Source organism: Aquila chrysaetos, chromosome 9 (assembly GCF_900496995.4).
Source record: "Aquila chrysaetos chrysaetos chromosome 9, bAquChr1.4, whole genome shotgun sequence".
NCBI lineage: Eukaryota > Metazoa > Chordata > Aves > Accipitriformes > Accipitridae > Aquila > Aquila chrysaetos.
Genome location: NC_044012.1, coordinates 29902033 through 29928338, shown reverse-complemented (window position 1 = coordinate 29928338; position 26306 = coordinate 29902033). Strand labels below are relative to the sequence as shown.

Here is a 26306-nt window from a genome sequence, read left to right as displayed (position 1 = left end):
AAAGGTTACGGACAAGGGCAACGAGCTCAGCGCAAACACGTTAGAACTCACTATTCAGCGTGAGAAGGAGAGGCTGCACGCTGTCCTTTCTAAAAATAGGAAAGTAAGAGAAGGAAAAAACACAGAACAAAAGTGGCCCCGTTGTTGTGCACTTCTCTCAGCAAGGCAGGAAGTGAGGGTTTAACATAAATTGCCAGCCGCTTCTCACAGGCGAAGACAGGCACAGAACTTGGGAGGGGAGGCAGAACGTGAAACCTGCCAGTCTGCAAAGTTCAGGTCTTCTGGAGAGCAAGGCTGTACCAGACCTAAAGCGTGTTCATACCTGGGAAGATTTAGAAGGCTGTGAATAAGAGCTACAAGAGCTGTGCAGTAACACCACCTGATGATCAGTCAAGGGCAGTATCACTTTTACTCACTTAGGCCTATTGTGGAAATTAATTGTTCAGTTGGGACAGAATTTCCAGAGGGAGCTGAAGCTGCGCGCTACCTGATGTACTGATCAACAGTCTCCTGCTTACTCAGCTAGGTCTGTGTCTAAACCCTATAGTTCAAAACAGCTTTTGCTGGTATGTTATCTGTACTAATATTTCAGTAGGAAAGTCAAATTGCCTTTGCAATTTTTTCCTGAAACAAGACTTGGAGTTACTATCACACTTCTGCGGGGTGTCCTTACCTAAGGACGCAGAGGTCCGAAGATCTAAGAGAAACGCCAAGTTCCCTGCAACACGTTTGATTTGTATCCAAAACACCATTCATTTTGCAGCAGGACTTGACAAGCGCTTTGCTCCCCAGCGCTCCCCATCCCCGTGCCAGTTGTGGGCAGGGCAGGCAGGTGGCAGGCAGCACTGCAGCCAGAACTCACTCGCAGGGGGCTGTGCCAGCTTTTTGGGGGAGTGCGTGTTCCCACCGCTTGTGCTGGTCGCTCATCCCCACTCATCTTGGTGCACTAGGTCCAGTGGACCAGGAAACGCCACAGACCTACACGTTTTGTAGGTGTGAAATCTGCATCTCCAGTGTAAACACGGGGTGGTGGCTGTACTTCTGAAAACACCTGAAGAATCTCCTTCATTTTCTCACAAACTCTGGAGCTTTTCTGGCACTCACACCTTACCTGTCATGCTTGTTCTCTTGTGCTGCTCGCAGCAGCTCCTGAATATTCTTAGTGATCTGCTCAGTTTTCCGAATCACATCTTCTGTGCTGGGCAAACTGGAGCTGGGGGCTGTGTCAGCATCTTCAGGGATGGATCCCTCCCCCTGCCAAAGGACGCTCCTTTGCCGGCCCTTCCTGCCTGACCTGCAAAGGAACAAAGCAGAGGTTGGCCCTGTGGGACCAAACTGGCTGCTTCACACAACTCCCCATCTTCCAACAGCGCAGAGCTGTGCTGTCAGCTCTGCGTCACCGCAGCGTCAGCTCTGCGTCACCACGGCACTTACCCCGTCTCCTCCAGCTCCAGAGGGGTGGTGGGGTTATCGTAGTCGCTCTCAGACACGCTGCTCTGCTTCTCCAGCTTTGAAGCCTGCAACCAACACAGTTCTATTTCAGCGTTGTGCAGGAAAGAAGAGGCCCGAGCTGTGCCAGCGCCGTGTCCTGCGTACGCGGGCTTCCTCTTTAGCACAACAGCCCCTGCACCAGACGCTGCCCTGGAGCCCAGTGTGTCCCCACGCCCTGCGCTGGGCTCCTGCTGCCAGTGGGTAGCCGAGGCCTTGGGTGATGCTGGCACAGCACAGCCACGCCAGACCCAAAGTGGGGCTGCGGGAAGGCCACAGCACGGCATCCTTCCCCTGCTGCTGAAACTGCCACGTGGGCACGCAGGGGGACGCCCAGAGGGGAGCAGAGGCCAAACGCAGAGGGCAGGACCACCAGGGAGAAAGAGGCCAGACCAAGAGCAGGAGGCCCACAGCAGACTGGAGGCCAGACACAGCATGGGAGGCTGAACACAGAGTGGAAACCAAACTGAGCATGGGAGGCTGAATAGAGAACTGAGGCCCAATACAACGTGTGAGGCCGAACCAAGTGTAGAAGGCCCATGGCAGAGTAGGAGGCTGGACAGAGTGTGGGAAGCTCATGACAAGAGTAGAGGCCAAATCAAGCATGGGGGTCTGACCACAGAGAAGAGGCTGACCCGGGCATGGGAAGCCCACCGTAGAATGGGAGACCAAAATGAGGGTAGAGGACTGTTACAATGGGAAAGCCAAAATAAAGACAGGAGACCGAAATGATGGTGGGAGGCCCATCGCAGAGTGGAGGCCAAACTGCGGGTGGAAGACCAAAGGGCACGTAGAAAGCCGAACCAATGAGACTTGGAGCTGACTGGAGGCTGAAACGGGGGCGGGAGGCCGAAACGGGGAGAGTCAAAGCCCATTGCAAATTGGAGGCTGAAAGTGGGGTGGGAGGACAAAACAGGGAGAGTTGAGTCCCACTGAACACTTGAGACCAATACAAGGTTGGGAGGCCAAATAAGTGAGAGTTGTGGCCCATAGGAGTGCATAGGATGAAACAAGGGGGAGAGGCCTAACCATCAGGAGTAGAGAGCCGCTGAGTAACGGGTGTCAAAAGGAGGGTGGGATGCCAATTCCAAAGTGGAAGCCAAAATGAGGGCAGGAGGTACACAAGGAAGCGGAGGCTGGACCAAGCGTTGCAGGCCCATTGCCAAGCAGGAGGCTGATCCAACTGAGAAGCTGAACCCAGGGTGAAGGCTGAATGAAGAGCGGGATACCAAAATGAGCTTGGAGGCCAAATCTACAGCAGAGGCCGAACCCAGAGCGAAGGCCTGCAGCTGAGTGGGAGGCCAAACCGAGAGCAGGAGGCACACAGTGGAGTGGGGGCTGAACTGAGCCTGAGACTCTGACCTCAGAATGGAGGTCTGCCACAGAGTAGGAGGCCAAACCTAGACTGGGAGGTACACGAGGAAGGTGAGGTCAAACCTAGAGTGGGATGACCATGACAAAGAGAAGGCCAAAGACAGAGTTGGAGGCTGAACCAAGCGTGGGAGGCCCAGCTGCTGAGTGCTGCTCCAGAGGGTAGAGGCCCAGAGGCCCAGTATTTTCCCCTTTCCCCTTCATGTGGCATTCCCTTGGGAGATACACAGTGACTGTGTCCACACCGGGAACCGGAGTGCCGCCCATTCACTGCCTCTGAACACATGCGCTTCTTCCCAGGTGCAGTGGCAGAATGCTCACCACCTCCTAACCCTATACAGACCAGCTCTGCAACTCCCAGTAAAGCATCCAATCCATGGGCAAGGATGATGCTCCATTTTTTTTTTCTTCCCTAAACTCCTTTTCAACTTATGGTTTTTTTACTCTCTCAGAAGGCTGCCAACACAAATAAGCATACTTACACTATGACAGCTCAAGAGTGCTCTCTCTGCAGATCCTAACATACAGCAAGAGTTTCAAATCAGACTTTCAGATAGAGAGCTAGGCTCCCTTCTCTGACCTAGTTTAGCCTTCTTGGATATTTTATGCCCAGACAATACAACATCCTGGAGGGTTATGCTATGAATATACCTACTGTCAGGCTGATCTCTGCAGTTCACATTAATTTGCAGTTTGAAGTCCCTGAGGCACACTCCCATCCTCAGCCAGGCCCCAGGATCACCACACGTCCACCTACTCCAGTCTTAAAAATTGCAAAACTCATCCATCAGAAGTGCCTACTACAGCTCATCCATTTGCAAGTATGCCACATCAGTGTCACTCTACATACATATCAGCCTCTGCATCAGCTCCTGCCTTAGTCACAGACCCTGCTCATGTAATAGGGTCCTTTGCAATCCCTGCTGAAGAACCAGCCTTCAAGCTTTACAGAAGCTCTTAAGTCAAGATGAAGGAATCTCAGGTGTTAAGACTGTAAGGGACACCTTCAATTTGCATCCCGGATCCATACACTTAGGAAATAATATTTCTACCTCGAGGACAAACCAAAAATGTGACTAGGAACTGGTTTTCATTGCTTAAGATCCAGGACGTTTGTTAAGCACTCATCTAATGTTAAAACCAACAATTCTTAACTCTGAAGCACCTGGAGTAGGAACACTTTCCATCCACTTTAAAGTTACTCTGCACAGAAGGAAAAAACAAGCAGTTTTTGAAAGCTCACTTCTCAGGATAGCTAGTAAAGATCAATTCTAAAAGTGACACATATTTTGAAGATACGAAACTACTATATGTAGGGTCTGACCCTTCCCCTCTCCCAGATGTACAAAGGAGAACAGTACGATTAGTGGCAAAGCTCTACACTATGGTCAGAAATACAAACAGACAACAATGAATCACAAGAATAGGATATTATGGAATCAGTAATACAGTATAGTAATGGAATAAGTGTACAACAAAAACTAACAAACAAAACCTCTGCAAGTTTCTAGTATTACACAGTACTGATATCAGCTGCAGCCAAACCTAGATTCACACTTGACCAAGCAGGATATTTCCTCCTAAGTTTTATCATCTAGCCCTACTTGCAAATCTACTATTTTCCTGACTGATGTGTCCAAACACTGTACAGTCAAAATAAAATGGGGACACAAGAATTTAAAAAGCAGATTCTGTATCCCAGCAGGAAGAGGCCAGAGTATGACCAGTCAACATCTAAACCCACAAACTTGTCTTTTTTGAAAAATTTAGTATTATATAGTAAAATTTGATTAGAGACACTGCAATGCTTGCCCAAGAAACGGAATGAGACAGTACTGATTTCATTATATTAACCACACAGAAATAGCAGTGCAAGAACAGAGAACTTTTCTTGAAAGATCCTTTCAAAATCAGTTAAGTCTTACAAAGAAATACTTCTCTCCCAAGTTTACTCTCAGAAAGCCTTGTTCTAACACAGAAATAAGCAAAGCCGAAGTCTTGAATATGTGATACAACAAAATGGGTATAAGCTACTCATTATTTCCTACGAAATGAGACACAGACATCTAAAAACAGTCCAAAGGACCTTGTATCAATATCTGCCTCAAAGTTAAAGAGGTTTAGTCAGAGTGAGACCTCAAAATGTAATCAACTCATTCTGATGATGGAGGGTACTTTCTGCAGGCAGTGCAAGCTGGTAGCTCAGGCTGGCCAAACAGCAGCACAAAAGCTATGGGTGTTCATCTTCAGCATTCATTAGTCTGTGACACATTAAGATGTACCTGCTCAGGGTCCATTACCTCAGTCACAGCCCCTTCACAGCCAAAAATGGATGTTATTCTAGAGCTGCAAATGCAACGTGCTTTTCCCTTTTTTTGAACATGTAACTTGCCATTAGTTCAAGGATCCTAAATAAAACACAGTCTAAAAAGAAGCTGTCACAGACTAGTCTATCAAACTGTTTGCCTTGCTAAATGTGTCCTTTTGCAAGGTGGCATTTTTTTGCTCACTTCTAGCAGGTGAATTTGAATAAGACTAAATTTAAGGTGACCCACTACAAAAAGAGAACAGTGTTTAAAAAAAGTTTAAGAAGCTGGACAAGGCTTCTTCAAATAGCTAATAGCTCACCTATCAGGCCACAGCAAAGACAGTGTCTTTGGAATAACATAAGCTTATAGAATGCATTTAACGTTTCTTGGTAACGTTGCAATTTTTTCGCCTAGAGTCAGTACTGTAGCTAACAACCCTAAGAACAAAGCTTTGTAGATACTGATGGAACACCAATATAAGCTTCCTTTATACACTCTCAGTGTCTTTAATCTTGCCCTGAAAGGAGTCTTGCTAAAAAAAAATTCCCATGCCCATTCAGTCTTTCACCTATCAAGGTCAGCAGAAGGCAGGCTAGCTGATACTAAATGTATCGGTGGGCAATATGAATGGCCATCTGTTTGGATGCTTAAAGAACTCACTTCAAACAAACTAATGAACATCTGTAAGATAAACAGTCAATCAGTACCAATTTGGTTTGGTGCAAACTGACAGCCCTCAAAGAAAGCAGGCTTTAAAGCTAGGACCCAGTGAGCTTCAAATGCCTCATGCAATGCATCTTAGTCAGTAGGAAGAGTTATATATTGGCTTATGAAATAACAGTGAGTGCCTGCCAAATTACTTTCCAAACAGCAACCAACCTGTCTTCTGGCTGTTTTCAGTGTTACGCAGTCGAACAAGTGATCTGGAGTAACTGTGCATGGTGTTAAATGCTAAAGATTTTAGCCGTTGTGAAGTTAGAGAGAGGCAAGTATCCACAGCATGTGGCAGAAGAAACGGAAAGTGATGAAATACTGCTTCATGCAAGCATGAAGGCTAGTCAGCATAAACGCGGAGAAGACAGAGGCATAATGGCTTCTAGGGAGACTGCCACCTCCTCCAGGTAAAAGACCAATTGGGAAGGTACTTAACCCTTCGTGTGCTTTCATCCCTTGACCAGGAAAGCGTGGAGGGGAAGGAAGGTAGAGATGAAGAGGAGGTCACAAACGCACTCCTCCCGATCTAAAAATGGGAAAGAGAAAAACACTCGGGAAAACCAAAAACAAAACACAAATAAATTCTTAACTGAAATAAAGGAACATTCTTAAAACCATGGAGATGACATAAAGCAAGAATGATTTTGAGAATTTGGCTAAGCCTGAGTGGACTTAATTCTTTCAAAATACAATTGACTTCATGTTAATTCTAATATTGATATTCCAGAGGTGCTAAATTCCATAGAGAATAAAATACATTCACCACAATACCACATAACTAACTCCATGTAACGAATCAATGCTTCAGAACCGCTACTTCTATCCAAATTTCAAACCAAGTGACCAAAGGACCTATACAAAGCACTGTCATAGTTTGCAAACATTGCCACATACAGAAGAATTCTGACATTTCTTGCTGCCAGAACTGCCTTTATATCAACATGCCAATATAATTTAAAATGATCCAGATTTCATAGTTTAAAGTTCTTATTAATTTAATTGAAGGCAGGGAAAAACCCAGCATACAAATTTCTCTGCTGATTCCCTGGTGCACTCAACTGTCTTCTTCGGAATGTGCATGGAACATTTGCCCTCCCTCATGCCAGGCAAAAGAACCCATTAACTCCCAAATATATTTTAAAAGGCTTAATTGTTTATCTGGAAGGAAATACAAGATAGTGCCACCAACAGGGAAACATATTGAAACAAATCCACAAGTGTTAAATACGTGCCTAAAAAAATACCATCCTGTATTCCTGCCCACAGGGCAATCTTAAAAAGATGCAGTAAAAATTAACTTTAATAAGCACTAGTGTGTGTTGGGTCACTTATCTGAAGTGTGAACACATCAGTGCAAAATTCTTGTGGCTTAATACAGAACTCCCTCTCCACTATTAGCACATCATACAGGAATATACTAAACCAGAAGAATTTGTTCAACTAACAGATCTAAACCATCTTCAGCCTCCAGTTCCAAACTCAGAATAAGAAATTGGTGGCCTAGTGAAAATTTAGCTTCAAGTTTATTTTATCTTTGAAAGGTGGTTCTGAAGTTCCACAAATTAGCACATGCCTGTGTATCTCAAGAAAGAAATCCATGAACTTTACCTACCTTCTTGGAATACTATTGCCACCCCCCCTCCTGGTTTTCAAACAGCCACACACTGATATTTGGCATATATACTGTGATTAAAAGAAACAGCTGAGCAGAAGCCAAAAACTCCGTTTACATATTCCACAATTGTTATAGCTTTTACTTTTCAAAACATCGAGCTCCTGCAGACATGTTAATACAGCAAACATTAACAATTCTTACAGTTCAAATTCACTCTGAAGCTGACAGTTGAGCAGCTTTGGTAAATGAGCATAGTTGGAATAGACAGAAAAGCTGAACATAAGAAGAAATGCAGAAGCATCAGCAGTTCTACTTACATGTGGAGGGAAAGGCTGCAGTCTCGTTATGCTTTCTTCTGGGTATGTGACCTCTCCCATGGGGAGGTAGGGTTTCTGACCTGATCCAGTCTCATACATGGACATGGGTCTGCTACCCCGTGCAGATGGTCGCCGCTTTAAAGAAGAATTGTTGGCAGGGTCTGTGTATTCAGAACCAGTTTGGACCTGATATATATTGGTTGTAGCCTGTCTTCTGAGGTTGGTATTTTCACTCTGTAGCGTTTGAAGCTGAAAGAAATGTTTAGCAGTGGGACTTTGTTTTTCTAATAGCAAGCGTCAAAAGCAAACTGACTATACAATATACGCTTGTCAGCTCTACTAGTAAATCCAGTTACTAGTAGCTAGGGTTTGATTTCTTTTTCCAAAATCTACTTGACTTGCTTAGTATAAGCATAGAAGCATCTATGTTCCAGATCTGGAAATATATATGTGCTGATTTCCAGCACTTTTTGCTCAGATGCAAACTGAATTAGATCTTAAAATTGCCTGTTGTAGTTAAAAAACACACAATCCATTTCTTCCAGACTGGCTGTACTGGCACACGAATCGTGTAATATAATGAGGTTGTGGGGGGAAGGACTGCCAACAAAACAGTTTTTCAAGCAAAGTGATCCATTTCAGCAGTCAATACAAGAACTTAAAAGAGGACTTTAACATAAGGCCCATGAAATCTGAAGATGCCAGCACTACAGCACAGACACCAGAGGCAGCGCAAAGAAAACTAAAGCTTGCTCTGCAAAGCAAGAAGAGAGTTTAGCTTATGAAAATTAAGTATCAGCTACTGCTTTCTGAAGAAGCCAACAAGAAATAATTTTAAAGCTTTTTATTATTATGTATTTGATAGATAGTAAAAATGCAACAATTCTGATTTTTTTTTGTGGAGTTACTCAGAGTAAGTTTGCTATATTAACACATCATAAAGAAAAGATGTAGAAAAAGTCAGCATCAGCAATTCTCTAACGATAATCGAGTATAGTATTTCAAACAGCTGATGGCCTTTTAAACAGGAAATTGCATATTTACTACTTGCATTTACTTTGCATCATATGAACCTTCAAGAGCATTCTCTCTCTATCAAAAAAATCCTATTTTGCCTGGAGCACTTCCCAGAACCCTAAATCGAACATGCAGACTTCTACCAAGGTAACTCATGCCTTTTCTCCCCACTTTCTGTGTGCTCTGTAGTAAGATGCATCAAGTCTTAAGATTTGAGGATCACCCAGGAGCCAAGCTGCCCCCTTAAAAGTTTGACATTAGAGGCAATTAAATATGTCAACTTTATAGCCTCCTTCTTCCAAACTTCTTCCACATTGTATAAATGTGCTTTTGGTGCAGTTTTAGCCAACAGCTAATGTAAATTCAGGCCAAACTCCTAACCACCTATAAGCACCTAAAAAAAAATCCACAGGCATAAAAAAAAATAACTTTTTCCATTGGAATGCCCATTAAAGTAACAGAACTATTTTCACTTTTGTTTAGGAAGAATCTACTCTGAAGTAGCATTCATCAAGTACAGCTTTGCCTCTTTTAATTAGCTTCTTTTGCTTAGTAATTGCCATGCAAAAGATTAGATACACAGTTGGCTAATAAGGTGATATATAAAGTGGATAGATTTTTTTAGTTTATGACCTTCTAAGCCCTTGCTTAGAAAACAAAAAACAACAACAAAAAAGAAACTCCTGAATGACATCTACTGCATTGGAATTGCTGAAGTAGTACAAATATATTGGTGTCATGCCACAAATAACCCAGCAGAGAATTCCCATATTGTAGTGAAGTTCCCAGTAGCTTAGAGCCAAGACAGCTGTTATCCCTTCCTCCCATGCTGCATTCTGCACTGGCGCACAGCTCTATCGATTCTTCACCAATCCAAAGCCATTAAACATGAAGTTAAAGAAGCCCCATAGCTATATACATCATCAGACATAAAATTAGTGCAACTGATCTCCAAGGTGAGTGAGCCCTGGCTATGCCGTCTTTCAAAACAAGTTCAACTGCAGCACAGCAATGATCTCTCTTCTGCTACACCACATAAATATACTAAAGTCTCATTAATTCCTATGCCCTAAAGATTTTTTTTTTTTACCCTAAATAGACTTCATCTAGTTAAAGAAACTCAGTGTAAGTGAAAAGTTAATTCAATTGATGCAGAGAAGTGCTTAACCAGTACAAGCTGCTAAAAGACCACAGAAACACCCTGAGATCTCTTAGGTTCCTCTCAGTATTCACCATTCCAACAGATTTGAAAGGCTGAACACAGTTGTAACAGAAGGATGGCACTTAACACACAAAGGTATTTGAATCCACTGAATTAGCTAGGCTTCAGATGCTAGCTCAACAATTCCCACCACTCTCCAAAGCATCAGCCTCTTTGCCCCAAAACAAGAGGGAAAATCTCTCAGCACAGGTTCACCTCTGCAGAAGCACAGCTTGAACACCTTTCTCTACAGGGAGAGAGCACTTCTGCAGCACATACTGTAAGTCTTGCAGTATTGTAATTATTTGGAAAAGAGGATTTTTAACACTAGGCAAAGAATTAATTTGAGGAAGCAGCCAGCCTTTTCTAGGCTAGTGTGACACACAGGATAGTGAACTCAATACAGATATAAATTCTCTACCCTGCAAAAATCTCAATTTACCAGAACACTAGCAAAGCATTCAACAAATTGTTGATTTGTTTATATAAGATTAGAAGGCCTGACTTCCAAACTGGGTTTTAGGAGCTTTAAATTCAGGATTTTAGCAAAAAATGTTCAGTTTTCTGTTTGCATAAGACTACCTATACATAGTAACTCACATTGTAAATGAGATACCTCTACCTTATCCTTGTCTAGACAAAACCCACATTGAAGGTTTAAAGCAGTAATCGAGTTTACCACTATATCCTTTATGTGCTATTTCCCACAGATTCAAACGCAAGCAAACAAATAAATCTTGGCCTCCTGGTATACGAGAACTTTATATGGTATTGCCACATTTCAGATTATTTTCTACTGCCAAACTGGATTGGGATTTTAATTTCCCTTCATTCCAGCTAGGCTTATTAATGGAAAAAACCCCAGCATATTTACCAGAAAAGTGCAATTTCATTATATAGATATGTACACACACATAAGGTGTGTGCTAGCACTTACTTCCTCATTGTTGAAAACTGCTTATCTTGAAGCAAGACAGCAAAAACATACAAGACTTGTAACAACTGTCTTGTCACTTGGAAAACTTATGTCCAGGTGAACTAAGCAGATCATAATCTCCACAAAAAAAAAAAAACATTCAAAGCATGTGCTGCAAACATACATTTATAATCTCATATCCGATGCCAAGGCAACTCCATTTTAAAATAAGTATTCTCACTATCCTAATATTGGGTTATTGCATCTTCAGTTTCAGCAGTTTTATTCTGGTCAACTTAAAATACAGCAAGAGATGAAGGGGTTACACTATTGTGCCTGTTACCTTTTTCTGCATGATTCTCAGCTCATCACTCAAGTTGATGTTCACTTTCATTAACTGCTGAATCTTTACCTCCGAAGCCACCAGTGCATTTTTAACTTGCATGTATTCTTGGGCTGTCACTGGTCCATCTGATAAGTCTGAATCCAGGCTCTATAACCAGTAAGAGAACAATACTTAGACCATTGAGAAACAGATTACCAAAAGAAAACAAGACAATGAGATTTCAACAGCTTTTCAATGTACTTACTTTAAAGGAATCATGGTTCAAATTAAGTTCAAATTAATAAGATCCATTAAAATAATTTTAGTGTAATATACAAGAAATTTGATGTCAATCAACTCTTAGCTCCTCTATGCACAAAAACATTTGTCTCAGCATTTCAGTGACACTGTTTCACAAGGATTTTTTTAAAATATGCAATAAGGAACTGGAAAGTCATAAAAGAGATTACTACATATCCAGTGTGCATATTACCAGGGAAGATTCAACTAGAAGTACTAGGTTTACTGCCCCTCTTTCACCATGCTGCATTATTTTCAGGAACGGTTTAAAACACTCTAATCACTATTGGTCTCCTGTAAATATTTCTTCAGTAGGAAGCAGTTTGTGAAATACCATGGAATCACTGATTAAGAGTGTTTTGGTAGATCCAATTATTTCATCCATGCAATTAGATCTATATCTTCACTCCAGACATGCACAGTGGCACACATTACTTTTCTAGAGGAGCATTTTATTTACAATGAAAATTCCTGAAATCAGAACACGTAATTTTGTTAAAGTTCATAGACTGAGAGATGATTCTGAAATGAATTTGAAAATTAATTAGAATATTCATTTTCTGATTGTTTACGCATGTTAAATCCCCTCACAAGGGGCAAGACTGACTGCAGATTACCTATATGAATAAAATTTGGTGTGTGTGTAAATATTGCAAACCTACCTTCTGTCTGTTTGATTTAGCTGCATTTGTTTCCAGATCTGTGTCTTCATCTGAAGCAACGCTGTCATAATCAGGCTGGTCATTATCCTGACTTTCACTACTATGTTGATTGCTGATTGATTTGAGTATCAGCTCCACATTTTCTGCGATCAACATACACCATTTAAAAACATACTAGTCAATTTGGAGAAGAAAGAGAAGTGCATAATTTAAAGTAATTTAAAAAATAAATAAATCAGAAAATATTTCCATCCAGAGAGACAATACAAGAGATGCCATAATAAAGTACCATTTGACAAGCCCAGTTCAAAAAAATTAATTTAGATCCACCTAATAGGTATGGATTATTACTGTCCAAAACGTCAAAGTTTTATGGTTTTGTCTTTTAATTTCTTCTAAGTGTTTAGGCAAGTTAAAACAAGTGGTGAGAAACATGCTTTAACAACTTACTAAAATTTACATAAGGGGAAAAAAAAACCCCAATAGACTACACTGGACAAATGGATGTCAACATTCAAATGAAAAATATAGAGGAAAAATTAAAAGTTAGAATAGATTTTTTGTATTTTCTCTCCAGAGGGAAAACTAGTGTTCAAATCTTGTTCCATACCATCAAGGCTGGAACTATGGCTCTGTCTAGTTGTTGGCATAGGTATTTGTATTCTTTGGTATCTATCATACTCAGTAAATACAGAAAGTAAACATTTTTAGGTGAATTAGCAATAAGCTCAAGAGCATCTAAATTACAGCAAAGTCCTGCATGTATACAGCAGCCAGGACAGCCAGCATCTAAAACACTGACATTATCCTAGCTGCCTATCAAAAGAAGTACCGCTCTAAAACTGTACAGGAGCATTCTGGAAAATTTACCAAGTTATCATAAAAGTCACACCCAACATAAAAAGATGTTCCTGAATTGCACAAATTCCACTTGATTTAATTGTATTACAAATACCAACCTTAACAGACAAATCTCCTGTATTTGGGCATTATTTTGGTGGCCTAATGCATGTTGTCAATGGCCTGCTATCCACATGATTTGTACTTTTCATTTATAAAAAGAGTATAAATCTCTTTCTTCATTCATATAGTACTTCTGAATGAGGCTATGGTATCAATTAAACTACTGAAGAACTGCATACAGAAGAGTTGACAACCAAAAGTATACTCACCTTTTGAACCAGTGAGAGGATTCCCCTGTTGTCTTCTTTTGGCATCACTTAAAATATCTATAACTAGCGTAGCAAATTCATGGGCATTAAATCGAGCCAGTTTCTGTCTTCCCTAAATTACAGAATAACGCAGAAAAAAAAAGTATATCGTATATTAGACGAACAGCAGAGTTCCCAGGTAAAACTAAGACTATAGCACTTGCAGTGAGTTGCTTGTTCAATTACATTTATTGCAAAAAGTGTGATTTAAGTTATCAAGCTGCACGCTCCAGGGCAGGGGAAATGTGAAGCTATTTTAACCTCTTTACAAGTAGATGCAACTCTTCTACAGTAATGAAGTACAGTAAAACAGTATTACTTAGAATACCTGGCCTATTAAATAAAAATAGTTTTACAGTATTAAGAAGATTGCATACCTGATTCCTGGTTGAGGAATATTCAGGATTTACGGGAAGAAAAGGGACCACTGTGGTCTCTGTCACAAGAGTACTATGATTCTGAGTAGCAAGCCAGACTGCTCAGGGAAGAAAAAAAAAAAAAGAAGAAAAAAAAAAAGAGGGAATAACCTTCCTGTACTATTTGACAGTGTTCCTCATCAAAGAATAAAACACATACACAATCAATTCAAAGGAAGGCTTTTTTCCCTAGAGGGTTCTCTACTTCATAAAAACACAATTTTTTTTCAACTAACATCACCTTCAGACAATGCAAGATAAAGAAACTACTATTATCAGCAGTTACGGAATACAAAAGTAATTCAAACAGAACATATGCTTGCAGTAGTATCTTGTACATAATGTAACAATTCAAATTTATTTTATACATATTTCAGAAAGCCTCATTCACCTGCATCTGTTTCCCTCCTGTCAACTTCATCATACACATCCATGGCAAGTTCTTCAAATAAGTGGTTGCTTAGCTAAGGGTAGAAGAGAATAATTACAGCTTGAAAAGAAATGAAACCTAATAAGACCTCTATAACATAGAAAATGTAAGAGCACAACTCTACTCTCGCTTGGCTGCTCTTCAGCCTATACAGTTGCTTGTTCCTCAGCCTGCATAGTAAAGTAATCCATTAAGCAGATATATACGACTGCCTGATTGCTAGATACAGAGACAAAAATACTGTTCTACACTTTTCCTTTACTGGTTAATGGATTTTTCTCCTCTCCTATCTGATCAAAAACACCTCGTGTATTTGGGGTGAAGCAGACCTACTCTGAGAATTAGGTATCCGAATGCCACTATAGATTTGGGCTTAACTGAACAGTGAAGACTAAGAAAACGTTTGCATGTTTCAAACTCTGCTGCTACAGTGGATGGTTCAAGAGAGATACTTGCATTATAAAGAAGTGAGCTGTCAGATGATCAGACATACAATTAAGATGTCACAGGGCTTTGTGGATATTTCACTTACTGAAGTACAGTGCATTAACATTAGTAATGGGTAGACTTGATAACTAACTGACTGTGTAAGCAAGCCTGAATAGATGGCTCATCTTCCTTCTCTAGTACAAGCTGTACTAAAAAGGGTGAAAAACCTAACAGTTTCTAGGGTGATTAGCAGGAAAACCAGCCCTGCTTTTTCCAGAGTTTGAGTCCTATTCTTAACCAAAGAGCAAGTGCCATCATTCTTGAACCCAGATAAAGCCAGTATGTTTACTTGTGTACTGGGTGTGGCTGGGGTGGAATTAACTTTCTTCATAGTAGCCCGCATGATGCTTGCTGTGTTTTGAATTTGTGGCTAAAGCAGTGTAGATAACACTACCTAGTTTTGGGTGCCGCTGAACAGTGCTTGCACAACATCAAGGCATTCTCTTTTTTCCCCCCACTCTGCCCACCCCACCACCCAGCAGCAAGTAGGCTCAGTCAGGGTAGGCATGAAGCTGGGAGGAGACCCAGCCAGGACAGCTAACGTGAATCCGCCATAGGGATATTCCATACCATACCATGGCATGCTCAGCAATAAAATCTGGGGTAGAGGAAGAGATAGTTTGTTTTTTGGCTTCCAAGATGGCTTTTCAGAGACTAGCTTGGCAGTCTGTAGTAGTCTGCCTGTGGGAGGTGCTGAGTGATTTCATTTGCTTCACTTGTTTTTCTTCTCTTCACCTATTAAACTGCCTTTATCTCAACCTATGAGTTTTCTCGCTTTTGCTCTTCCTATGCTCTCCCCAGTCATGCTGGGGTGGACTGTGTTGGTGCTGGGCTGCTGGCCAGGGTCAACCCACCATAACTTGCAAAAATACAATGCAGGAATCCATCTACTTCTAGCTAGCGATGCACTTAAAGTAGCCACTAACAGCATGTTAACAGCAGAAAGCCAATTCTAAAGTAGGATTCATATTTGGTTTGTATTGATTGCTATCTGAATACCAGTTCTACACAGCCTGGCTTGCTTAGCTGGAATTTTCATGACCACTAGCATTACCTTTAGAGAAAAATGGACACTGTTGAACAGAAGAGTATCACCAGGATTGTTCCTCCCCCAACTGCAAGATTTTTATCCTTTGATACAATTTGCTTCAGCCAAAAGCTTTAAGTAGAGGGAAAACATAACCCCACTCTAACTTGTACAATGATTTGGTTACCAACACTTTAAGTGAGCTGGCATTACTATCAACTAATTAGTGGCCAGTAATGGACTATTCTGGCTTTGCAGAAAGTTAAAGGCAAAGTAACATTTAACATAGAGATTTATACAAAATACATGAGAGCAAGACAAACAACAAAATTTAAGGTTCTGAACTGGGGAGACAGACCTAGAGATACTACTCCAAACAAGACCAACATCTCCATAATGGATTTGTCATCATCTCTGCTCCTCCATTTCTGCCTATTTTCATGTTCTTCTCCAGACTTTTAACTTGCTACAGAGTTGACATTTATTTATGCAGGAATTAATAGCAGCTGAAACGAGCTTGAAAGATGAAATGCAGAGTTTGCCACGTCTAGACAAAGAAGTTTTACTTACAGACTGAAGCTTCTTCTTAGCTGCTTTTGCAAGTTCTGATAAATCTAGACTGCTATGGAAACAAAAAGTGATCATTACATCTACAGCATTTAATAGCTTGTTTAAACACAAATTCTATGTTTCGATAATTCAATTATTAAAATGTCACTTTTACTTGAAAGTCCTTGATCTTTTAGTATTTTTAATACAGTTTTTAACACATTGATCTTACTAATATTACTAATACACCAATTAGTATATTGCCAAGCTTTTCTGAACAACAATCTTACATTTAAAACAAAAGAATCCCAAAAATCCTTTGGAATGTGAATACCCACATTTGCATAGCTCAAAGAAGCAGTCAAGTTGTAGTGCAACAAAATGCTTTCTGTAAAGAATCAAAACAATATGATCATTCTGACCAAAACTCAAGTCCACATAAAACACACAGGATTTGTTCCACTGGACTGTGCAGGAGGTAGGTGACCATCAGGCTGGCAAATGGCTACATCAATAGGGCCTTGCTTAAAATTATTCTGTACTGATTAGTAAATCTCTTCCACTAGTTTCCAGCTTTCAACATGAGGCACAAGATGAAAATTGTGCAGTTCAACAGAATTTATTCTAAAAGCCACAGATCAGGAAGCTGACAAATTTTGAGTCCGTATTTGTATCACCCAAGAGAAGACTCCTCTGACCTAAAAGGATGGAAAGGCTCAAATAAAACTGCTGTATGATTAACTGACATCACAGAGAGTTTGTGTAAGCAGTCACCTAGACAAGGGGGGAAAAAAAAAAAAAGACCATCAGAGGACATCAGGCAGAGGCAGGACAGTCAGGTTGTACTGCAGGCTCTGCAATCTGAGCAGCATCTTTGAACAAGTAATTTTCTCTGCATGTCAACTTCCTTCTCTGTGTAATGAGGCAAATGGTACTTACTGTGCTCTGCAAAATATTTTGCACTGAAAATACACAGTACTTTATCCAATAGCTAAACACAGCATATCTAAAAAAATTACAGATGTTAACACTAAGTATTTTACCAACTATTACATAGTTTCTATAATTATTTTATTACAGGTTTTCATAGAAATTTTGCAAGCAATAAGTTGAACAGTAGTTTACTTACAGCCGTCTTATTTCCAATTGCATAGCAATAAAAGAAAAATAGGGACTTATGATTAATACTTGATGTTTTATACAAATATGATTTAATTGACCGTAGCCAAAAGTTAAAAGCACTCAGATGATCAAAAGTACAAATATTTTCAGAGAAAAATGCAGCTTTCTTGCAAGTATTAGTTTCAAAATGCTGTGCCAGGAAACTAACTCAACTGTTCCTTACATTATTTACAAAAATCTGTTTCCCAGGAATCCCCATGTGCGTTCCCTTAATACAGTTGTCTCACCTTCCCCCTGCATTTTAACAAATACAGTAAAGTTCTATAATTTTCTGATACTGCTTAAATGACAATATTCTTTCTAGGGAAAAAAAGCTTGCAAGATTGATAAAGGCACACACTAAAAAGTTAGAACAACAACAAGCTTAAAAGTTGTTTCAGAAAGGAAAGGAAACTTAGTTATTAGGTTTTTTTATTTTGATGTTTTCAGACATGCCGTGGAATCAGCAACTTACCTGTCTGCCATCTGAGGTATAACAAAGTGCTGTCCATTTTTATGCTCTAGAGTTGAAAACAAATTGCACTTTAATACGTTGTTACTAGAATACAGTTTTCAATGTTGTCAGGATATACAGCTTGTATTCAGCGTTACTAAAAGACAGAGTAATGAGAAACCCAAGAATATATGCAACAGGCAAACATAGAATCATTTATCTTGCATGTAATTACTCAATTTCCAATTACAGGAATCTAGCAAGTCTTCAAAGAAGGTTCCTACCACAATTTCCTGGTGTTATCAAAGATTCCAATTAAGGCTTATCAACTGTATTAAAATTCCATTAAAAAAAAAGTTCTAATATAGGTGACTTTATGGTACCTAATGGCTAAAAACTTTTAAGTGTGCTTGTGTTCAAAAGGTACCCGCTTAATTGAATACTCCCCTGCTTTTGCATTTCAATGAGAAGAAACTACTCAGACTGAGTTTCTACAATATCTCCTGGAGACTATTCAACATTCACAAAATCTGTATTTTCCCTGCAATTCATTCCTTGAAGTTAAACAGTACTCATCTGATCTTATACATAGGTTTCTCCACACTTTCAGGGGTATTCCATTTGCAGAACATATTTGTGGAAAAACAGAAAGGAACTTAATTTTTAATTTAGGTATACTTAAAATCCTGCAGTTTTATCTGAATTTTAAATGCATTATCACTAATCTTACATTCATACTTTCTTCAGTTCTTCCTGTATAAATTCATGTAATGTTAGAATATTTGAAAAGCATATAAAAAGTGTAGTAACACTGACACTAACATTATATACCATAGTTTGAACTGTCCTATAATTAATACTGAAAGATCTTGGAGCGTAGTTTTTTCTACTTACCTGGTTTCCTGCCACAGAGATAGAAAGCTAACCTGTCTGTCAGTTCATACTGAATTTCCACCAGGCGCTCTGCCAGCTCATGATGCCCACCTTGCCTGGTTTACACACACACACAAAGTTAAATTAGTTACTCATTTCGAGACATAGAAAAAATTAAAAAATGGTCAGAGAAACAGCTTTAGTTTAGCCACTCTTCAACAACACACATGTTTGAGTGTATCAACACAGCACAGACTAACAGCAGGATTTTCAACAGTATGTTCCAGTGGGCAAAAAAAAACCTAGATAAACTTTTACGAACTTCCCAAATGAGTCAGTCAAAACTCTGAAAACCTTTGCCTACTGCTTTGCTGTAGAAAAAACAAACAGGTTATATAGGCTATTTTGAATACATTATTTACAATTTTCTAGATGGTTCATGAGGTCATGCAGCAAACTCACCCAACTTCACATTTGACTACTAACATTGAGAAATGGAAATATTCTGGCATATTGTCTTCTGCAACCAAGTGAACTTACACAGTCGTCAGATTCCATTCATGGCCTCAATTCAAAAGGAATCAGAGCAATGAGGATGCTTCATTTACACAAATGTGCAGCTTCTAGTTGATCAGTAATGTCCAATTTTGCATATAAACACAAAAAAATCTTCAATGCTGTGCTGCAAATCTTGCAGTGCCTCATTACTGCCCAACTAATCAGCAGAGACATTCATGTTTAATCTTTCTTGACATGAATATTGTCTGCCCTTCAGAAACCTAGAGCCCTTCTAAAGGTAGGCTTTCCTTAGGGTGCAGTTCTGCGACTGGATGCACCTAACAGTTCACTGCCACTAAAAAGCCTGGTTCTACTCCCTGCTCCCTGACCCATCTGTGCAGTCCAGCCCTTTCTTTCCTACAGCCATTCCCTAGTTAATCTGCACTCCTGGAGTCTACTCAGCTTGCTGAGCTTGCAGAAACTCTCCTCCTCAGATTACTTTTCTGTGAGCTGCTAGATTGGCACAGCCTGTTTCATTGGGATCACAACTGTTGTCTCAAGCATCCACGAGAATACAGGCTATGAAATTATGAAAATGCTTATTTATACTCTTTATGCATTTGCTCTTTCTGGAAGGAGTACCTACTAGCATTTAACAGTCAAATTATTTTCAGGACAGAAACATATCTAAGTAGGTTCATCATGTGATTTAGGAACATCAGTCAATATATGAGCATCACATATGTCAGAGCCTTATACCTTGCATAGTCAACTGGAGTTTTTCCATTGGAATCTTGCGTGCCAGGATCAGCACCATAAACGGCTAGTAATTCTGCTTGTAAAGTCTGTCCTGCCTTAGCAGCAACATGGAGTGGGGTGTTTCCTTTCTCCTACAAGTTTTTAAGAAAAACATCTACTTAATCAACAGGTCTGAGTAGAAGATTGAAATATAATGTGTATCAGCTGAAATCAGTATAAATACTATGAACTGTAAGAATTGATTGTATATCAAAATAATGAAAAAAGTGTTCATACAGGATGAAAGAAGTTGGCTTGAGCTCCTAAGGAGAGTAATCGCAAACACGTCTCCAGATTCCCTGTCCTTACACTGGAATGGAGTTGCTGAAAAAGAAGCGGGATTGTACTTAATACAGCAGCAATAACTGTGATTCAGCATTTGTTTTTTCAGCCATGCTTTCAGAAACAGGTATGCAAGAATTCTTGCTACAGCTGTTTTGTGTAAACATTTTTCTCCAGGTTAACCTAAATTGATGCCTCTTAACCATCCACATCTCCAGTATCCACATATATATCACCAAAAAAAAGTGGCTTCAAGTTGAAGTCAAGCTGTATTTGTTTATGTAATAGTGCTGAAGAACAGCAATAGTTATCTCAAGTCAAAAGCAACCAATTTAATTCAGTCAGATGTCACTATTCTGTTACACAAAAGTTGTAGTTTCTGCAGGCTGCCAGAAAAAACATACTAACCTTACTAAGATCTTTGGCAGTAACACTGTCATCTTCACGGCATGGCAAGCGATGAACAAATGCTAACATTTGATATTTAGCTCTAATGAATTCTGCTTTATTGGGACTGTAAAGAGAAACCCAAGCAACAGAAGGGAAAGAAAATAAATATTAGTGCTTTCACAATAATACAGATGCTCTAGAAAAAGGAAAATTCACAAGTGAAGATTGCATTAGACTTTGCATGCTACTAGTAGCAAAGTTAGACACGGAAAAATATTTTCATTAACAAAACAACACAGTGTAGACTGCCTAACTATACAGAGCATACTTTTGTTACAAACATCAAAATATCTGCAGACTGTAGGATGTAGTGTATATTTCTTAGAAGTAAACATTGAACTTAATTATGCCAATTTAAGACCTATACTTACTCTATGCATTTATTTACATTTTAAAATGAAGCACCATATTCATGACAGAAATCTCTCTATTTTTAATTCATCAACCAAACTCATTCTCATTAGCAGCATTCAGTTAACTGAAGCACGTGGCATGAGAATTAAAAGTCATTTGAGTCAAGTACAAGTAAAGGTTCTCACTACTCAAAGCTAGAGGTCAGGAATCCATAGTTCAGAGAATTCAACCAATGTATTCCCATTTTTGCAATAATTAAAAAAAAAAATCAATCATTGGAAATTTTTTAAAAAATAAAAAAGGTAAAAAGTGAGTGAACAACTGACTACTTTACTCCTGTTCTCTTCTGGCAACAAAATATACACAGGTTCCCACAGACACCTTGCTGTCTCTGTTACTGCTGAATAAAATAATCACGCTTCTACAAAAACAAAAAATTCTGTAATTTTCCACTTACTGCACTTTATCCTGTGGGCTAGCTTTGCGCCTTCCGCTCATAACAGAGGCAGGGTCCAGCAACGAATGTTCCCATATGGAGTTAGCACCATTATTATACAGTGTTTCAACCATCTGAAATCCAAAATGTATACAACCAGGCAGTAAAGAGATTTTGCTGCTAGCTGCACAGACTATCAAATATCTGTAATTATTTTCAACCAGACAGCAAGCCAACAGAGATTCATATTCTGTGTGCCAGCATCCATAACGTACTGGGGTATCAGAACCAGGCACATGCCTAGGAGGTTATGATGTGGAATGTAATAAGAACCCCCTTAAAATTCTCTACTCTTCCCAACAGCTGCTCTACTGAAGAGGGGCTTGCTATAGACTGAAAATTTAGGTTGAAGCAGATGCATTGCAGAAGTCTGAAAGAAGAGTTGAAGGTGACCTTCCAAAACAAAGGTATCAAATTAAAAAAGGCATAAAAGGCATAGACAATTCTGATTTTAGTGGTCCATCATAGCAAAACAAGAGAAATAAAAGCAGACTAACTTAGAAAAAGAAAGCTTAAAAGGACCAGCCCCTCTCAAACAAAAACTTAGTGATTTAAATTCCATAAAAAGTGTTAAAAAAATTAATTTATCTAGTTTTAATGAAGGAAGACACAGTTTTACTTTCTACCTGCAGCAGTGTTGGAGGCCATGGTGTATGCTTGAGATGTCTCACTTGAGATATATGACGCCCCAAACTTCGATGAACACTGCAACACTCATCACAGATCAGAATCCCTCTGTTTATAGATGCCCAACATGGATCTGAAAAAGAATACATTAATTACAACACAGAAGGCAATATGACCTTGTATTTCAAACACAGAGTCTAAAATGAGGAGCCCTGCCTTCTAACCTTAGCTTTACTGCTTAGCCATTGTATGAGCTTGTGAATGTTACAACCTTGCTGAGCCTCTGGATGCTGAGGAAATAACAGCCCTTGCACTTGCTGGGGAGGTAGGAGTCCTAGGACAGCAAGGAGACCTGCTGTGGAAACTCTGAAGCAAGCCCCACTGTTTGCAGTTCTTCCTATGAAAATACTTTCTTTGCAAGTGTAACAGGACACTAAATTTATTACCTTCTTGAAGTGCTTACCTGTCATTTAGTGGAGTCCTACAGAAATATTTCTAACAATAGTACCTACCTTCTCTTCTGAAAAACTCAAAAGTCTATAAATAAAAAGTGGTAATAGCAATCATGCTTTTTCACATACTACTCAGTCTTCAGTTCTATATTAGTGCAATTTTTTTTAATTTCCACATTAAATAATAAAAACACTCAAGAGTGTCAGAGTAAAAAAAAAAAGCAAGATATGTATGTGTCAAGGTAAACACTCAGTAAAATCAAAAACTGTCAAGCAAATTAACTTCAACTCTGAACAGATCCAAATTAAAACCATCTTATAAGCAAACCAGAAAGACAACTGATGGAAGGTGAAGTAGTAAATAATATATACTAGCTATTATGTAGCTTCAAACATCAAAAAGTATAAAACTGAGGAGTATTACATCAGATTGCAACTGAATATATGCAAAACAGGACATTAAACTGAGGTCCCTCTGCCACTCCTAGCTCAGTCTTCAGAAGAAACTCCAGTTTTCTGTCAGTGACACATGAAACTCAACGTGCCAAGAACCCTGCAGTAACAGGCAACTGAGTAGCAAGACAGATCTTCAGATCTAGCACATCCCAGGAGAAAGAAAAAGGAATTCAAGATTCGCTTTTGTTTTGGAAAATTCTTCTTAATTTCAAATCCAGAGATCAGTTTGAGGCCAAATAAGTGAGTACAACACAAGGCTGGTATCTGATGTGAGAACTTCTGCATGCTGTCAGAACACATCTAAGCAATTGTGCATCATAAAAAAGTCTTCTCTGACCCATGCAATAAACTTAGTGAATCCCTGAAACATGAGATCTGATCACAGTTGTGGTTTTTAAGCAGAGTTGATGTATGTGTGCTGAAGGCAATGTAGGCAAACCTGTTCGAACCACAGGCCATGAGGGATGGGAGCATCTATTCACAGATGATAACTATCACAGCCCAGAGCCAAATTAAAGCATATGTTTTAGAAAAAAAAACCTAACCTAATTTAAAAAACAAATTAATAACAAGCACGCAACCTCCTTATTAAATCATTCCATTATTTTAACAACTTTCACCTCTAAGTAGGAAAAAAATAACAATGAAATGAGACGCATTAGCACTAACCTAATGACCCAAGACTAGAGGCAGCCTTCCAGATTAACGAGTCTAGTCCCTTTTCATTACAGACAACCTTATCACATACTCATTCATAAACTAATAGGATTCTTCTGAAAGCCATTACGTTTCTTGTTTCAATCACTAGTTACAGGCTGCCGTGAGCCTCACTCTGTTTTGACTAAGAGTCATCATCAGTTTTTTTTTCTTTATATCCACCTCAATACCTAATTTAACTGGCTCCAAACAATTGCCGTTTAGCCATGATAAAGTCAGCTACTGTTTATTGGGTCATTTCATAGCAGAAACAGGGGTTTAAAATTCTTCTGAAGAAAAAAGCTGAGACCTTGCTTATAATTTCAGCTTGTACATTCTACTTAAAAGAAATCACATTGATGAAAGAGTCCACGTTTACGTAGAATCTGTCAAAAACTGGCACCCTTGGAAATGTGGATGGTGTGATCCAAAACCAATGACAATAAAAGAAAAACAAAAGGAAAGACAACAGATGGATTCGGCAAGGGAACTGAAAAGTTCAGCACAATGGGCAAAGAGAAAGCTCTTTGCTCCTAGTGAGTGTTAGGGAGGCCAGAGAGAGGACTGACAGTGGCTCAGGCCTCAGTTTAGGAGCCTAAATGATACGGAACACAGCGGATTTGACAGCGTGCCTGGTGGAAAGTGGACTAATCAAAAAGCAGTCAGAAGTTGAGCACTGCAACCCGTTTTCTGAGTCACGCTTGTTTAACTGAAAGAGTTTTTTCAATGAAACTGCACAACTATTTGTAGCCCCTCAATTCAATTAATACCTGGCTTAGTACCGTGTACTTCTTCCCAAGTAACAGGTGGGGATAGGAAAGGGAGAAGGAACACAGTGTTACACAGTCAGAAGAAACAGAGTGCGAGCTGTCAGGTTATGGGAAAATTGGTATTTCAGGTTTAAATTTAATTTATTGAAGTGTCTGTGCTGGAATTTATTTCAATCATTTTTAAAAGAGATCCAATTACGAACACAATCAAAATATGCTTAAGCTGATACCAAAATACAACAGGGGAGAAGCTAGAAAGATAGGTCAAATCTGTTTTCAGGAACATGGCAGAGTGATTCAAAACAGGAAGCGTGTGATGAACACAAGCCTGAACTGTGAGTTTGAAAAGCGAACTCCTGCCTGAGAATAGGAAGTGTACCAGAAAAGTACACGTAAGATCACCTCATGTAAGAGAAAACTATTCATACTTTGCCAAAGAAACAAAGTGTATATCAATGAAGTTCAAGGGGCAACTACTGATTATTACAGCAGTCAGGCATTCTGTACTTGCTACACCTGATCTGGGTGAAAAGGCTGCAGTCCCCCCCAGGTGTCCTGACACAGCTGCACACGTAGCAGCTCCGTACCACCCCTCGGACAAACTGTCTCTGGTTTAAGTAAAAGAAGGGTTTGATTTTATTTTTTTTAATTTAAGAAAGGGTTAAATTAAGACTTCTTCATATATATGAGTAACCCAGCAAATTTCTTCACCAAGACCAAGTAAATATCTGACAATGCTATAACATCATGACACAACAAAATAAAAGGCCGGCTTACAAGATTACCGTAGTAGTGATTCTGACACACTGCATAGTCCTGACGAGCTTAACGAATACGAACACAATAACACAACTTTATCTCAGAGTCGTAACACCACTGACATTTAAAAGCATAGATATGCTATCTTGTATAAGATAGGGACAACTGCCTACGTAAGATACGCACGCTCTATTTATTGTGAAAACAAAATTATATGAAGATAAAAGTAACTCCCTGGGAGTTAAGTTGGGATTTTTTAATTTTTCTTTTTAAACAGAAGTCCCATTTTATAAAAGTTGTTATCCCCTCTCTCACAACATATCTTCTGGCCATTCAAATGTTATCTACATTACAGTGTTTTAATTAATTTCAGTATCTGCATAAGTACTTATATTGGAAGAACCAGCACAGAACACAAACAACAAAACCAACATAACTCTGGGAAGGAAAGACAATAAATACATACAGTTATTAAAAAAAAAGTGAACTGGACAGTTTTAAACATAAGAACAGCAAAACCACAGATGGTCAGAAAAGGAGATGCAACCGACTTTCTAAAAACAAGATTTGTTTCAATAAACTCCCAAACTTATCTGCAGTGTAAGGCAGACAACATGCATGTCAGCACAGAACCTATGCTGCTCACTGAACATTTCCAATCCGAGTCTATCAGACAGCTCAGAACACCAGTTCTTTGGAAGTCTGGGGTACCTACACCCAACCCACACTGTGGGGCCAGTCACACACCTAACAAGTCTAAATTTCACTTCCCCCTGACCCTCAGAATAAGGGAGGTCTCCAAAGCCAGTCCCACTCTCATCTT

General features: G+C 39.5%; 1 protein-coding gene across 9 annotated transcripts in view; it reads right to left on the bottom strand.

The window, feature by feature from the left end:
* Window positions 1-26306, bottom strand: part of GIT2 (GIT ArfGAP 2) — a 34976-nt gene that overhangs the window by 7758 nt on the left and 912 nt on the right. For 2 of the 9 annotated variants that reach the window (XM_030025084.2, XM_030025091.2), the window contains exons 2-19: window positions 22350-22483; window positions 21685-21797; window positions 20832-20937; window positions 20379-20465; window positions 20103-20233; window positions 18867-18961; window positions 17994-18039; window positions 17487-17492; window positions 16379-16430; window positions 14254-14326; window positions 13824-13921; window positions 13408-13519; window positions 12236-12378; window positions 11292-11441; window positions 7815-8063; window positions 6319-6408; window positions 1435-1517; window positions 1112-1294 (exon numbers count right to left, since the gene is read on the bottom strand). In XM_030025084.2, coding sequence (XP_029880944.1) covers window positions 1112-1294; window positions 1435-1517; window positions 6319-6408; window positions 7815-8063; window positions 11292-11441; window positions 12236-12378; window positions 13408-13519; window positions 13824-13921; window positions 14254-14326; window positions 16379-16430; window positions 17487-17492; window positions 17994-18039; window positions 18867-18961; window positions 20103-20233; window positions 20379-20465; window positions 20832-20937; window positions 21685-21797; window positions 22350-22483 — 1951 coding nt within the window. The remainder of the gene's footprint in view (window positions 1-1111; window positions 1295-1434; window positions 1518-6318; window positions 6409-7814; window positions 8064-11291; window positions 11442-12235; window positions 12379-13407; window positions 13520-13823; window positions 13922-14253; window positions 14327-16378; window positions 16431-17486; window positions 17493-17993; window positions 18040-18866; window positions 18962-20102; window positions 20234-20378; window positions 20466-20831; window positions 20938-21684; window positions 21798-22349; window positions 22484-26306) is intronic. The other 7 variants (XM_030025093.2, XM_030025087.2, XM_030025085.2 and 4 more) reach the window with 6 other exon arrangements.